The 14170-nt window shown below is 35.0% G+C and overlaps 3 protein-coding genes across 4 annotated transcripts; 2 read left to right on the top strand and 1 right to left on the bottom strand.

Moving 5' to 3' along the window:
- Positions 1 to 1117: 1117 nt before the first annotated feature.
- Positions 1118 to 4992, top strand: LOC112783585 (serine hydroxymethyltransferase 3, chloroplastic). Of its 2 annotated transcripts, XM_025826588.2 has the most exons (12): positions 1118 to 1377; positions 2050 to 2273; positions 2466 to 2661; positions 2741 to 2915; positions 3001 to 3118; positions 3211 to 3323; positions 3433 to 3555; positions 3734 to 3838; positions 3982 to 4068; positions 4147 to 4254; positions 4416 to 4488; positions 4594 to 4992. In XM_025826588.2, exons 2-12 carry the CDS (start codon positions 2057 to 2059, stop codon positions 4866 to 4868), a joined length of 1590 nt encoding a protein of 529 aa, XP_025682373.1. In that variant the 5' UTR covers positions 1118 to 1377; positions 2050 to 2056; the 3' UTR covers positions 4869 to 4992. The 2 variants fall into 2 exon arrangements, with proteins under 2 accessions (XP_025682373.1, XP_025682372.1); XM_025826587.2 differs by having other exon boundaries at positions 1212 to 1377; positions 3982 to 4254.
- A 1131-nt stretch (positions 4993 to 6123) lies between these two features.
- LOC112783840 (eukaryotic translation initiation factor 4E-1) lies at positions 6124 to 7857 on the top strand. The gene is made up of 5 exons (NM_001426609.1): positions 6124 to 6489; positions 6659 to 6824; positions 6934 to 7059; positions 7465 to 7530; positions 7620 to 7857. Exons 1-5 carry the CDS (start codon positions 6203 to 6205, stop codon positions 7668 to 7670), a joined length of 696 nt encoding a protein of 231 aa, NP_001413538.1. The 5' UTR covers positions 6124 to 6202; the 3' UTR covers positions 7671 to 7857.
- Positions 7858 to 8185: 328 nt separating this feature from the next.
- On the bottom strand, positions 8186 to 12468 carry LOC112783839 (transcription factor GTE12). Its single transcript, XM_025826909.3, has 11 exons — positions 12282 to 12468; positions 10806 to 11655; positions 10532 to 10589; positions 10339 to 10461; positions 10212 to 10255; positions 10051 to 10108; positions 9885 to 9968; positions 9636 to 9757; positions 9464 to 9530; positions 8759 to 8880; positions 8186 to 8672 (listed from the first exon to the last, which is right to left on the bottom strand). The coding sequence occupies exons 2-11, from the start codon at positions 11529 to 11531 to the stop codon at positions 8421 to 8423; spliced, it is 1656 nt and encodes a 551-aa protein (XP_025682694.1). The 5' UTR covers positions 11532 to 11655; positions 12282 to 12468; the 3' UTR covers positions 8186 to 8420.
- Between the last annotated feature and the right edge of the window lie 1702 nt (positions 12469 to 14170).

A 14170-nucleotide genomic window follows, 5' to 3' on the forward strand; every position in this document is an offset into this window, starting at 1 on the left:
TAACTCGATGCACGACATCCGGTGGCGATTTTCCATGTACATTGAAAACATTTCATGCATACCTGGATACCTGTACAAAATACACGATATTCTCCTACATCTTTGAGAATCTATCTTCTCACAAATCACACCTTTTAATTCCTCAAATGACAATGTGAACGGAATAACAACATCTAATGGATTTTCACACACAAATTGAACTCCCTCGTATGTTTGCAATAAGATCTGTCCGTAATAATAAATCTTCAATACAACTCTATCATCCATAACACTACACGTAGTTGACTATTCACAACCTCACAGAAATTTGTTTTACAAAAAAAATGGAGATGAATCAGAGAACAGAAGAGAAGAGGATGAACATGACGAGGAAGAAATGAGACTTTTGTGAACTCACCATCCGCTTTTTTGTATGCACTAACGGGCAAATCGGACGGACCGACCGCTGCACCACCCAAATCGGTGGGTCCGATTTGTGCACCCCGGATTAAAATAAAATTTTCTGCCTCTAGTAATCGGTGGGACCGATTACTGCACTCATCCGATAACGTCTTCCTCCACCACAAATCGGTGGCACCGATTTATTCCCCATCAACCTCTCCCTCACACAAATCGGTTCTTCCTCCCTGCTTGAAATCGGTGGCACCGATTTTTTCCCCCAAAAATTAAAAAACGCAACGCCGTCATAACAGTGTAAATCACCGGTAATAATCATATCTCAGCATAACTCACACCCGGGCATCATATCTAAAAAAATCAGCCCCCAAAATTCACTTTTTTTGTTTTTTTAATGGAAATATGGGATGGATCCAACTCCATTTTGGACCCAAATCAAGTGGACTCCATCCGATTATGATATTTTTTTTTTACATTATATATATATACATTATTTTTAATGGTAAAATTTTTATAGTTAGGAAAAAACTTATTTTATAGTTTAATTTAATTTAGTTATATCTAAAATTAATAAATAAAATTAATACAAATTAACAAATTTAAATTATAATATTTTAAATTTTAAATAAAAAATATTATTTAATTCAAAATTAAGTAATTTAGAATTTAAAGAATATTATGATTTGAACTAAATATAAGGATCCTAATCGAATAAAGTTGTCGTTCTTTGTTTTTGGAAATAATATTTATTTTTGATTTATTTATGAAAAAAAACTGCAACATTACATTGATCCTTATCCTCATTTATGTGAAAAATGAATAAAATAATTTCTTAATTCTTATATTTATTTATTATGAGTTCTTGGTAGTAGACCGAACCACACTGCTTCGTTTCGCGCCGTTACTTTTGTCTGTCTTTCCCTTCGTCCCTCATACTCCCCATAGCACACTTACTCTTCTCTCTGTTCCTCTGCTTCTCAGGTAAGCTCAACCCACCTTGTTTTCATCATTTTCTGTTTGTTTCGTGTTATACTTTTGATGGGGTATTTCAAAATTCCCTTTTTCCTTTATTTCTGTGGTATGTTATGTACCCTTTGTTGGGTATGAGTCATGAGTGTATCATGGTTTTCATTGTTTTTCCAGTATATTCGTGCTTTTCTTAATGGATATGTGATGAAATTTGCCTGTTCAAATGATTGCTGTTGAAAAAGTCAGAGTAAAGCTTCAAGCTTTATGATGTCCCGGCGACAAAAAGAAAGCTTGCCCATTCTTTGATTTTTAAGGGTTTTTCAATTTTGAACTGTGTGGCCCAAGTATGAAGTAGTTCATAGAATCTGGTAATACTAACAAAAAGCCTGTTTTGCAGTTCATGATGTGTTTGTTTAAGAATAATCTGAGATTCCTCTATCGAAAAGTCTAATCAAATCAGTATTTATAGGGGGAAATTATATCAGTTTGATTTGTACTGCATCATTTATTTCTCAGCTTAAATGTATTTCTTTTTTTTGTTCAAAACTATCTTTTCCCCTGCAAAAGAGCTAACTTATTTCTGTAGCATGCTATGTAGCAATCTTTCTTATTGTTGTTGTACAATGAATTATGAACCATGTATTAGAGCTTTAGAGTTATAACTCTTGACTCATTGAACCGCAGGACAAGGATGCAAGCCACTACTGGAGTTGCAATGATGGGTTCTTTGCAACAACAGCCTGTTTGGACCAAGGGGATGACTTTCCCTAATAAAGGGCTCGGCAATAATGGATGTTTAGCTCAGACGAAGTTCTATAGTTTGAAGCCATGCAAAGCATCTCATGTTGAAGGAACTGTACTTACTGGAACTCCATCATCTTTGTCCGTCTCTGTGCCTGAAATTGGAGGTAATTATAGTTTTACCATCTGATTGAAAAATTGGTATGTGCAAGTGACTTGTATTTTATCTATTTATTTATTTTATCCCTTTGTAGACTAGAGTAATAAATACTATTGAAAGTTTTAGATAGATGCAAGTAGAATAAGTGTAAATCATCCCAAACATTAGGCTTGAGGTTTTCAGTTTTGTATTGTATCAGGTGATGGAAGCAAGTTTGTGGATTATGGCTTGAGTGAAGCCGATCATGAGGTTCGTGCAATTATTGATAAGGAAAAGGACCGACAATTTAAAAGTTTAGAGCTTATTGCCTCGGAGAATTTTACTTCTAGAGCAGTGATGGAAGCAGTTGGTTCATGTCTCACTAACAAGTACTCCGAAGGACTACCGGGTAAAAGGTAAATTCTTCTATCCAAATGCTGTCTTCTTTTTCTGTTAAAGTAATTTCATTGACTGGAATCTTGTTATACATGTAAGGTATTATGGTGGTAATGAGTACATTGACGAGCTTGAAATCCTATGTCAAGAAAGGGCTTTGACAGCATTTCATGTAGATAGAGAGAAATGGGGTGTAAATGTTCAACCGTTGTCTGGTTCCCCTGCTAATTTTGCAGTATATACTGCAATTCTTAAACCACATGATAGAATAATGGTAAACTATTCTCCATTCAATTTAACTATGCCAGAACGGTGTTCACGTTATGTAATTGTCCTAATGCACAATGGTAATTTACCAGGGTTTGGACTTGCCTCATGGGGGGCATTTATCACATGGATTTATGACACCCAAGAGACGTGTATCAGGAACATCCATTTATTTTGAATCTATGCCTTATCGACTTGATGAATCAACAGGTTCCTTTTTTTCTTGTCACTAAATTATTGCAGATTTATTTTCTAATTTGTTTGATAACTTAAATTTTTTAGCCTGTTTTGGGTTCTATCAGGTCTTATTGATTATGATATGCTGGAGAAAACTGCAAACCTTTTCCGGCCAAAACTCATAATTGCCGGTGCCAGTGCTTATCCTCGAGACATTGACTATCCTCGCTTCAGAAAAGTATGTTTTCTACTTAATTATTTTCTGGAGTATATCACGATTCATACCCTTGAAAATCTTATGTGATTATGTTTGCAAAGAACTAATGATGGCTTATATACTTGTGAAGATTGCAGATGAAGTAGGTGCTTTTCTTATGATGGATATGGCTCACATAAGTGGGCTTGTTGCTGCATCTGTGCTTGCTAGTCCCTTCGAGTTTTGTGATATTGTGACCACCACAACCCACAAGGTTTGCCTTGAGATTTTTCTACTTCGTGCTTTCTACGTTATGGGTTTTGAGAATTAGTTTTGTGAAAGTATATTATTCTATTATGCTTACTTGGATCCGTAATCCCTGTTATATATAACTTGTGTGTTGTATTAAGACACAGTTCCAATTGACTTTATCCATTATATATTTAATCCAGTCCTTGAGAGGTCCAAGAGGTGGTATGATATTCTTCAAGAAAGATCCTGTGCATGGAGTCGATCTGGAGTCTGCCATAAACAATGCTGTTTTTCCTGGTCTTCAGGTAAATTAGAGTTGCCATCTTGCTAGTTCTCTTGAGCATTCTGATTGATAAGATGCAAGTATGCTTTGCACCTCTGCTGTCAGATACATCAATTTCTTTTCCTTTGTAGTTTGTGATCCTAATAGTGTAAGTCAATTATTCAGGGTGGTCCTCATAACCACACAATTGGAGGACTAGCAGTTTGCTTGAAGCATGCTCAATCTCAGGAATTTAAAAATTACCAAAACCAGGTACAATACTTTTCATCATTAATTAGAATCGATGCAAGGCGCTTCCTAATGATTGCACATGTATGCACCATTGTGCAGGTGGTCTCTAACTGTAGAGCTCTTGCAAACCGGTTAATTGAGCACGGGTATAAACTGGTCTCTGGTGGTAGTGATAATCACCTGGTTCTTGTTGATCTGAGGCCATCTGTAAGACTCTTACTCATGCCTTTGTTTTTATTGTCTGAAGAAATATAATGTAGTCTGTCAAAATTTTCATAAGTAAACTGCAATGAAAATTCCTAACCATGCTTTTCAATGTAAAGGACATGACATGATCATATCATATTAACTGGCATCAATTTCTTCAGGGTATCGATGGCGCACGAGTTGAGAAAATTCTTGATATGGCTTCCATAACCCTTAACAAGAATTCAGTGCCCGGTGAGACTATTACCACTTAACAAGCATCATTTTTTTCACATACTTTTGCTAATTGTGATGTTTATGCTGCATTAATTTTCACTGACATTTGGCTAATTATAAAAGGCGATAAGAGCGCCCTAGTTCCCGGAGGCATTCGCATTGGATCGCCGGCAATGACAACAAGAGGACTCAGCGAGAAAGAGTTCACATTGATAGCTGACTTAATTCATGAGGGTGTCCAGATAAGTCTTGAAGCCAAGAAGTTGGTGTCAGGGACAAAGCTGCAAGATTTTATGAAGTTTGTAACATCTGCTGAGTTTCCTTTGGGAGAAAAGGTTTCAGAGTTGCGTGGTAGAGTTGAAGCTCTTACTACTAAGTATCCAATCCCAGGGGTCTAAGCCTGTGTACTTTATTTTAGAAGCTGTTCAACAATTTTTTATATAATAATTACATGCTTCGTCTGTATGTTACTGATTTTATTAAATTACTTCTTTAAATAAAATACCTACCTACCTTGCAAAATGTTTATCTATAAAAAAAAGTGGCCTTTAAGGTTTAACACTATAATAGAAACCTTGGTTCCTAACAAGGGTTTAGTTTGGTGACTTAATCTTATCCTTGACCATGAAAAATTTTGAGATTAAATATGAAGTTTGATAAGAGTAAAAGTAATTTTTATGAACTCACTCTGCATCTCTCAAACTACAAGTGACCATTTTCAAGTATCTTATATCATATGGGTCAACTATTAAAATTTCAAAAACTAAATCAAGGATTGGTAAATTATTTTACCTCAAAAAGTTATTCATTCTTCTAATAGACTCTTTTAAGACGAATGCATGTGTTTCAAAAAAAATTAAGAAACTTAACTATTCTTAAAGGTTAATTTACGATTAAAATTTAAAGAAACAAAATATAAAATAGGGCTGCACATGGATCGGATCGGATCAGATACGATATCCGCATAATTAAAAAAAAAATAATTTTAAGATTCTGTTTGGCTATTTTTACAAAAAAATATCGAAAAAATTCATTTTTTATCTGTTTAAACCTATTTACTCCTAAAATATTATCAATAATAGTTCTCTTGAATAACAAAAATAAAATAATAACACAAGATTTAAGTTTAATTATTCTAAGTTGAAGTACAATATAAAAAATTAAAAACAAAATATTATAAAATTCATAAAATAACACACTAAAATTCATATCCCATTCGGATTTATTTTCTTAAACTATGCTATTTATATGTGATGTGCGGATATGCGGATTTGTGGATCGGATCCGCGAATATCACTGCCGAATCCGCAATCCGATCCGACCATAGTGCGGATCGGATTCGATCCGATCCAATGGCTCTACGGATCGGATAATATCCGCAAAATTCGGATCAGATGCGGATAATTACCGCGGATATGCGAATATTATTCGATCTATGTGCAGCCCTATTATAAAACACCTTAAACCCTAAATTTTTAATTTTAATTATAAATTCTAAATCTGAAATATTCTGTAAAAAAAAAAAAGAAAAATGTGAAAAATTGATTAACTGGGCCTTGTAAGTCATAACATAGAAGAAGCCCACGAGTGCCTCTTGTGTGATAAAACCTGGGTCACGCACACAACGCAAACACAAAACGGAACGAAGAGCAATTTCAATTGAGAGATACAGTATAGAGAGAGAAGAGAGAATCCAAGAGCAAGTTTGTATCAGCTTCAGCAGAAGAACAAGATGGTGGTTGAAGATACCCAGAAATCAAGCATCACTGACGACCAAATCACCGCAAACCCTAACAACGAAAACGAAGACCTTGAGGAGGGAGAGATCCTCGACGACGACGACTCCTCCGCCACCTCCAGGCCACCCTCCTCCTCCGGCGCCCTCGCCCGTAACCCCCACCCTCTTGAGAACTCTTGGACCTTCTGGTTCGATAACCCCTCCGCTAAGTCCAAGCAAGCAGCTTGGGGCAGCTCCATCAGACCCATTTACACCTTCGCCACCGTTGAAGAATTCTGGAGGTCAATCTTCTATCTTTTCCCATTTTCCGATTTTTGGGCACCGTCAAAAATTGTCCTTTCATTAGTTCTTGATGAGATCTTTGTTGTGTATATTTTGTTTATTTGTTTGTTTTGTATTATTTTTTAAAAAACAAGCCTTTTGGTTTCTTGCTTTTGATGGTGGTTACAGCATTTACAATAACATACATCACCCTAGCAAGTTGGCTGTTGGAGCAGACTTTCACTGTTTCAAGCACAAGATTGAGCCTAAATGGGAGGACCCTATCTGCGCTAATGGGGGAAAATGGACTATGACATTTCCTAGGGGGAAATCTGATACCAGTTGGTTATACACGGTATTGTTATGTGAAAACCATTGATTCATTGCATTGATGAATTGAATTTATCTGTATGATTTGTGATGTGAGCTAATATGTTCTCTTTTTTGTTTTTTTGTTTCTAAAGTTGTTGGGGATGATTGGAGAACAATTTGATCATGGTGATGAGATTTGCGGAGCTGTCGTAAATGTCAGGAATAGGCAGGAGAAAATTGCTCTTTGGACTAAGAATGCTGCAAATGAAGCTGCCCAGGTTTTGAATTAGTTATTTCTATCTTCTAAAAATTGAGTATATTGCTAGCTGTTAATTGTAATTTACCAAAGAAAAAGTTCAAATCTGTTTACATGTGAATGGCATACCTAATAATGAACTTGCTAAACTGTTTGATATGGAGTGCAAATAAACAACATAACTCAGTTATTTGCAGTGACTGGTTGGAATTGTTAGAGATATGAAATTTTTACCAATAGGTGGAAGTTCTATGTAATTTACTCTTGAACATGCGAAGGTGGTAGATATGTATTGTTACAATGAACAATAGCAATGAACATTCCGAGTCCTTTGCTTGTGCTTGTGAATTGTATACATCTATTGTCAAATTCTTTGGACAACTTGTGGAATACCAAATCCAAAACTGTGTTTCTTGTTGCAATGCAGGTGAGCATTGGAAAACAGTGGAAGGAGTTTCTTGATTATAATGATACCATCGGCTTTATATTCCACGTGAGTATAACAACTATATGAGCTTTTGAATTTGTCGTTACAAGTCATATAAGTTCGTGATTTATGTTTGTTGTTGGCTATTTGTGCAGGAGGATGCAAAGAAGCATGACAGAGCCGCTAAAAACAAATACGTCATATGAAGTGTATAGCGTTCATTCTATGTGGTAGCAAAGTGTAGGCTGTGTTACATTTTTCATGTATGTAGCCGAGAGTTATTTGAAAACCTTTTTTGCATCTCTTATCTTCAACAGTGTGTTAAGAACCGTGTACCGTGAATAGGTGACTCTGTTATTTCATTAATAATAGTTTTGTTTTACTAATTGCATCTTATATTGATATCTTGCACATTCTTGGCAGACTCTTGTGTGCGATAAAATGAATGATGTTATGTTATTTTTTTTTAGGTCATGATGTTATGTTCTTATTTCAAAACTGGTTCAACTATAGTACTTTTTGGGCTGAGTTATACTTCACACTATCGTTTAGGATATGCGTATGATAACAGGTAGTAAGATCAAATTAGAGTCAAATTCAAATTTAGGTAGTCCTTGTATGTTAATCAATAGCATAAGTTAACTCTTTTAAGCAGAAAGTTTACCCACATATATTGGCAATTCTTGTATGTAAATTTAATAGTGCACAATCCAACACATTATTAGCATGAGAAGAGGGAGCAAAAACATTGCATATCAAGTCAATGTACACATCAAGTTGTATTTAGAACGACTTCCACTACTAGGCAGATAGGAAAGAATGGGGGCAACAGCAAAGGCATAATAGGCGATCTTGTTGGACAGCAATGTGCAGCATTTACAATCAATCTGTTTCAAAATCAGATAGATGCACAATTAGGAACTGGTGCCTGGTAGTACTATATTAAAAGTTAATCACTACAATATTTCCCCTTCTTCGCAGCCTCCGTTTGGTAACACCTCGTCTTCATCCGCGGCATACTCGTCTTTGATAAATAAACCAAGCCGCTCCAACGGGTTTTCAAGCTGAGGTTTCTCCAATGTCTCCTCCATTGCAACTTTATAGCCATGTCTACCAGCCACTGCCTTATAAGATAATGTACACCCACTCAAAATTTCAAGTTCTCTCACTATCTCCAGATTGTGCTCTATATCAACAGTCCTTTTCATCTATTAAAAAACAGAAGATATCAGAGTCGACCTTCATTTTGTTAATCATATCATTTGAGTACCAAAATTTATTTGAGGAACAAAACCTTTTCTATTGCAAGTCGTGCAGCTTCTCTTTCCTTTTCTCTTCGTTGCCTTGACTCTTCCTCGAGCTTCAATCTTGCAGCTGCTTCAGCATGTTTGATTTGGGCTTCAATTCTAGCTCTCTCTGTCATACAGCACATAATGAACAAGGATCGGATATATCATAAATAAATAAATCACGATTCTCAACAGCCCCATATCCACTTTGAAGAATCTTCTACAACAATTAATGCATCATGAATAAGTATGGAAGTCCATGCCATACACCCCACACCCCATAAAACTCGATAATGAAGAGCAAGATGAGCAAGCAGTTGCTCTTTAAACAAAATATATAAAATACAAAGGGAATTGCTGGATATTGGTACCACTCAAATTCATATAGCATCACAGTATGACAGTTTACTAGATAGCTAGTAGGGAAAGACTGAATGTGATGGTTAACTTTCTTTTGTTGATCTTATCCCCTCCATTAGCCCACAGGCATAAAATATCACATATATATCCGAACAAAAGCATCTGTATTATCAAGGATTCCAATTCAGTATTCTTACTTTGCATGACACGTGTCAACAAACACAGAAAACAAGGGAGGGACACAATGGGAAAATGGAAACAATGTCCCTCATGAACATTCAAAGTTCAAACAAGCATACAGATTTGTTCTGCCAAATTAGATTGTTTCAAAAGCAAGTAACTATATTCACCTTCTCGCTGCATCCTTTCTAATCTCTCCTTTTCTAACTGCATTTTCAGAGGATCACCTTTATCACCCTAAATGAAGCAGTAAAAAATAAATTAGGAAACCACACTACTTAAATGTCAATATCCTTTAGTAATGCAAAGAGAAGAAATACTGCAATGAAGGCAAAGCCCTACATGTTCAAGAAGTGTTTTTTGTTGTGCTTTCAAGATTGTATCTGCAAAGCGACTTTTAAGCATAGCAGCCCGGAGAGCCTTTTTAGGTGACAACTGTACAGAAAAAACAGGGGTGCTCCATACTGAAATTTAAAATAATAAAAAAAAAAGGAAGACAACAAGATTAGCATCATAACAATTCACAGAACACATTTAGATATTATTAGAAAAGAAAAGAGAGAGCAACAAAAGCAGAGCAAATAAGCTGACCTTCCCCAGAAGTGGCATCACCAGCAGAAGTTGCAAGCTGTGAACTAGAACATACGTGTTCACTGTCCAGAGAACTTACAGGCCCTTTACATATCAACATCAAGCATTCCAAATCAGCACACAAGTAAGAGAACATAACACATGATGAATGATAAGTTCTTCTCACCATCAGAATCCGGGTCAGATTTTTTCTCCAAAGGTGATGTAAATTTAGTCTGGCAATCCTGGAATTAGATATACAGTTTCTTTTAAGGTTTGCAGTTAAAAAAGAAACTGATAAAAGACATAAAATTTCATTAATGGTATAGATAAGATTGCTGTAAATACCTGCCCCAAAGCATCCTTCCCTTCAGATCCTTCAGAAGATATTTCTAAATCAATGCAGAAATGCAGGTCAACTAGGCAAAAAATTACACGTCAAATATAGACACAGGAAGAACTTTGTTTCAACTACCTGAAGCATGACTCGAATTGCTATGAATTCCACAACTGCAAGTAATGTCACCACAAACACTACATCGGCTTGTGATAAGTCGCAATGAAGGACAGGACTCCCCTTCATGGTTACTTATATTGCCTACAGATTACAGAGTTATTAGCTCCCTTACAGAGCCCTAAACACATGCTGTATTCTAAACAATTCATACCTTCGTTCAAGTCTTTCTTCACTTTGCACGAAAGCTGTGGAAATTTTGGAAACTCCACCTATGACCAAATCATTGCCAATACAATAATGTCTTCAAAAATACATAAAGGGAAACAAAAGACATATGTGACCTAATGAGGTTGACCTCGTGAGGTGACCTCAGAGAACAAAATTAACAGAAGTATCAATTTTATTTCATGATTTCCAGAAACTATCTTCAAACATTGCATATTACAATAAGTCTTTACTCTCCTCTCACAGAAATCAACACTTACATTAGCATCTTTTGCTGCCATTGAACTACCCTTCTGAATTCCTTTGTGCTCAGATACTCGTGACTTTTTGGGCACCGCGTCTTTTTCTTGAGACTGCATCCCATTACAACTCTTTACTCCCGTTTCCTTGATGAACCCCGTCCTATTTTTTTCAAGGTCTTCTTCACATTTCAATTTTTTATCCAAATCTTTCCATTTTTTCTCAAATACTTTGCTGAGTTCCTTGGCCATTAAATGAACATCATTATTGGGAGGATTATATGTCATAGCATTCGAAAAGGTTAACCTGACATCAGTGGCGAATTCCTCAATGCTGGAATAAATATTTTTCTCCAGCTTGGATTTAATTGTGCCTAAATCCATGGGTTCAGATATGATTGTGAAATAATCCGGAATGTTTAATGCCACAGGGTCCACTGGCTTACTAAAAACCCAGCTATATCGATGAGATGTTAAACTCTTCAGGACTGTAGAGCAGTGTGAAGATCCCTTTCTATCAATCTTCTGCCTTTTCTCTTTTTGGCACTCAATGCTCCCTGTCCCTGGCAGTCCCCTTTTGTTGGAATCTGCCTTAAGCGACTTCTTTGAACTAGAGAGCTCACTTTGATCAATTAGGGAAACTTTCTGTGCAGCCTCACATTTTGTTCCAGAATCAACTTCTATCCTTTTGGTTGAGAATTTGATCCTCAACTTTGTACTAGGTACGATAGTTTCAGTGGCAATCATGTTGTGATAAAAAAAGACTAAACTGTGAGCTCACTCCCTAACTTTTCAAAAAACAAGTAGAGTCCAAATACTTCAGAGGGCAAGGGCATTAAGCGTGAAATGCTTCCATGTGAAGACAGAACACCTACATGACAAAAATACATTCAAAACAAGATACCAAGATAGTAACAATCACAGAACAAATATCCTAAAACTGCAATGCCCTACTTAACCCTTTAAAACTTAGTTTTGATAAAAACTATAGCCAAATAGGTTAGTTTAATGTAGATACCGAAATTAGAAGTCTAGTCTCCAAATCTTGGACAGTAGTTGCATAGATTTGACAAGGTAATTTTAAAGGTATCGAATCCAGACTGCTATAATTAGAGAAGGGGGAATTAAGAGGTCGAATTATACTGTGAATAAGCTAAGCACTACATCATAGCAACTAAACAAAAGGTCGAACAAAAACCATAATCAAATTAAATTCAATCATATGCTGATAATCTTAGATCTGAGCAAAAACTCAAGTATCACAAAATCAGCATAGATCGTATACCTGCCTCTAACAAAGCAACCCACTTTCGACATCAATTGAACTCAAAGTAAAGTAAGAAATCACCAATTACATCGAATTCCCATTCAAATCAAGTTCCGAAATCGAAACCCTTTTAGGTTACCATGTTTCGATAGCAACCAGGAAAATTAAGATGAAGAGTGAATAATAGATGAGCGCGAAGAAAGTAAAAAAGGATTCGGAGGTAAAAGTACCTGAATTGAAGCAGAGAGAGAGGGCTGGAAAGCCCCCCTCGGAGATCGACGCAGCAGGGCGAAGGGAAGGAAAAGAAGCGCAGAGGAGTGGGAGTGTGAACTTTCTAGCTACCAGTGTTTCTTTTTTCTCTATCTCTTCTTTTTTAGGGTTTTTCCTTATCTACGCGTGTTTCAGTTGACTACTTCTACAGTTCTACTCTTATTACTTGCGCTTTACTCTATTTTTTTTTTTTAAGTTTTTTTTTTTTTTTTACTTAAAATATGGAGACTCAAACCCGCAACTTTTTAATTGAATATGGAGAAATTATGCCATTTAAATTATTGTTTCTTGGCTTTTTTTAAGTTTTTTTTTATATTTATTTTCAGTGACAAAAAATATAACAATTATATAAAAGAATATCAAAACCATCGACATCATGTGTATGGTTTTGTTTCTTATCTTATGGAGTTGAGAGAAATTTCTTGGTAAATTTGAAGTGAAATAAAATTATAATAAAAATCAAATGGATGTGGTTACAATAAACTTGGTACTTACCCAGTCTTTTTTTTGGTATTAGGTTGAGGATTATTTCCAAAACAAAATATATATATTGGATATAATGGGCCAATTAGTGTAAAGCTGGGCGTGTCTGACAGATTCCAAAAATGTTAGATTCTAATACTCAAGCCCAACTATTATTTTGCGACCCACCTTCACTTTACATTTTAATTAGAGATATGTTATTGGGCTTTTCTGCTTGTAGGACTTAGCCCATGACCAAACATATATTAATAGGAATATAACTTGGTGAATGAATAATTATTATTCATTTTCTAAACATAAGTTTTTAACCTCTTTTTCTAGTATTGATAATATTTTAATAATTATTCTGATACTATCGAAAATTGGGGAGTAACTTATCCCTTCTTTTACATTGTTATTTCATGAGAAACTTAATTATATATACATTCAACATATGAAATAAATCTCTTTATATATTTTATATGAATATAGAGTATCATGTTTAAACTAAATACTAGATAATTAATTTATCACATCATTTTTATCCTCTCAAAACTATACAACATGAGAAATATTTGTATATATAATTCTATTGTGCATTCAATATATCTTCCAAAAACTTTTTTTTCTTTTTTTTTATATAATTTTATTGTGCATTTAATTATTTGCTTTCATGGACAGACATACAATAATATAGGGCTAGTTTGTTTATAAGAAGAGAATAAGACAAGACACTAAAAATAAGACACAAAATACAGAAATACAAAATTTTGTTTTTTTGTATTTTGTTTGGTGATAAATTATAACAAATTTTGAAAATTTAATTTGTTCTCTTTTTTTTCATCTAAAAATTTGAGAAGAAAAATATAATAATAAAAAAAATTAACAAAAATAATAAAAGAACAAATAAAAAATAAGTTGTGTCCTTTATTAGTATCTCTGTGTTCTTCTGTCAGGATTGACACAAAATATATTAATTCAGTGTCTTTTGACACAATGTATTTGTCCATGTCTCATCTGTCAAACACGATTTTATGTCTCCATGTCCCTGTCTCAATATCCCGTCATTGAAAACAAACGCAGCCTAGTGGATCATCTATGTCCTTTGTATCATAATGCAAGACTCGGTACAACGACTTATATATACAAATATGCCAAACACGCCGATTTCCAATTGTAAGAATTGATTTTTGCAAAATTTCTCAACAAGGGCTAGTACTTGCAGCTCAACATCAATGTCGACTTGTTAGAAAACAAAGTAGTCCCAATTAATCATAATATATGACAAATGGACACAGGATTGCATAGACTCTAGAGTGTCCAACGTTTTCGTATAATGAATTTGTCTAATCCATGACAGCTTGATCATGCTAGATACATGATTGTT

Source organism: Arachis hypogaea, chromosome 20 (genome assembly GCF_003086295.3).
Source record: "Arachis hypogaea cultivar Tifrunner chromosome 20, arahy.Tifrunner.gnm2.J5K5, whole genome shotgun sequence".
NCBI lineage: Eukaryota > Viridiplantae > Streptophyta > Magnoliopsida > Fabales > Fabaceae > Arachis > Arachis hypogaea.

Bases quoted from the DNA above. Each gene is read 5' to 3' on its own strand.
- LOC112783585 (XM_025826587.2), top strand. From the start codon at position 2,057: ATGCAAGCCACTACTGGAGTTGCAATGATGGGTTCTTTGCAACAACAG. The intron at 3,556-3,733 runs GTTTGCCTTGAG...TATTTAATCCAG, and splicing joins TGACCACCACAACCCACAAG to TCCTTGAGAGGTCCAAGAGG. The intron at 3,839-3,981 runs GTAAATTAGAGT...TCAATTATTCAG, and splicing joins CTGTTTTTCCTGGTCTTCAG to GGTGGTCCTCATAACCACAC.
- LOC112783840 (NM_001426609.1), top strand. From the start codon at position 6,203: ATGGTGGTTGAAGATACCCAGAAATCAAGCATCACTGACGACCAAATC. The intron at 6,825-6,933 runs GTATTGTTATGT...TTGTTTCTAAAG, and splicing joins ATACCAGTTGGTTATACACG to TTGTTGGGGATGATTGGAGA. The intron at 7,060-7,464 runs GTTTTGAATTAG...GTTGCAATGCAG, and splicing joins CTGCAAATGAAGCTGCCCAG to GTGAGCATTGGAAAACAGTG.
- LOC112783839 (XM_025826909.3), bottom strand. From the start codon at position 11,531: ATGATTGCCACTGAAACTATCGTACCTAGTACAAAGTTGAGGATCAAA. The intron at 10,590-10,805 runs GTAAGTGTTGAT...ATTTGGTCATAG, and splicing joins TGGCAGCAAAAGATGCTAAT to GTGGAGTTTCCAAAATTTCC. The intron at 9,758-9,884 runs GTCAGCTTATTT...TTTAAATTTCAG, and splicing joins TGATGCCACTTCTGGGGAAG to TATGGAGCACCCCTGTTTTT.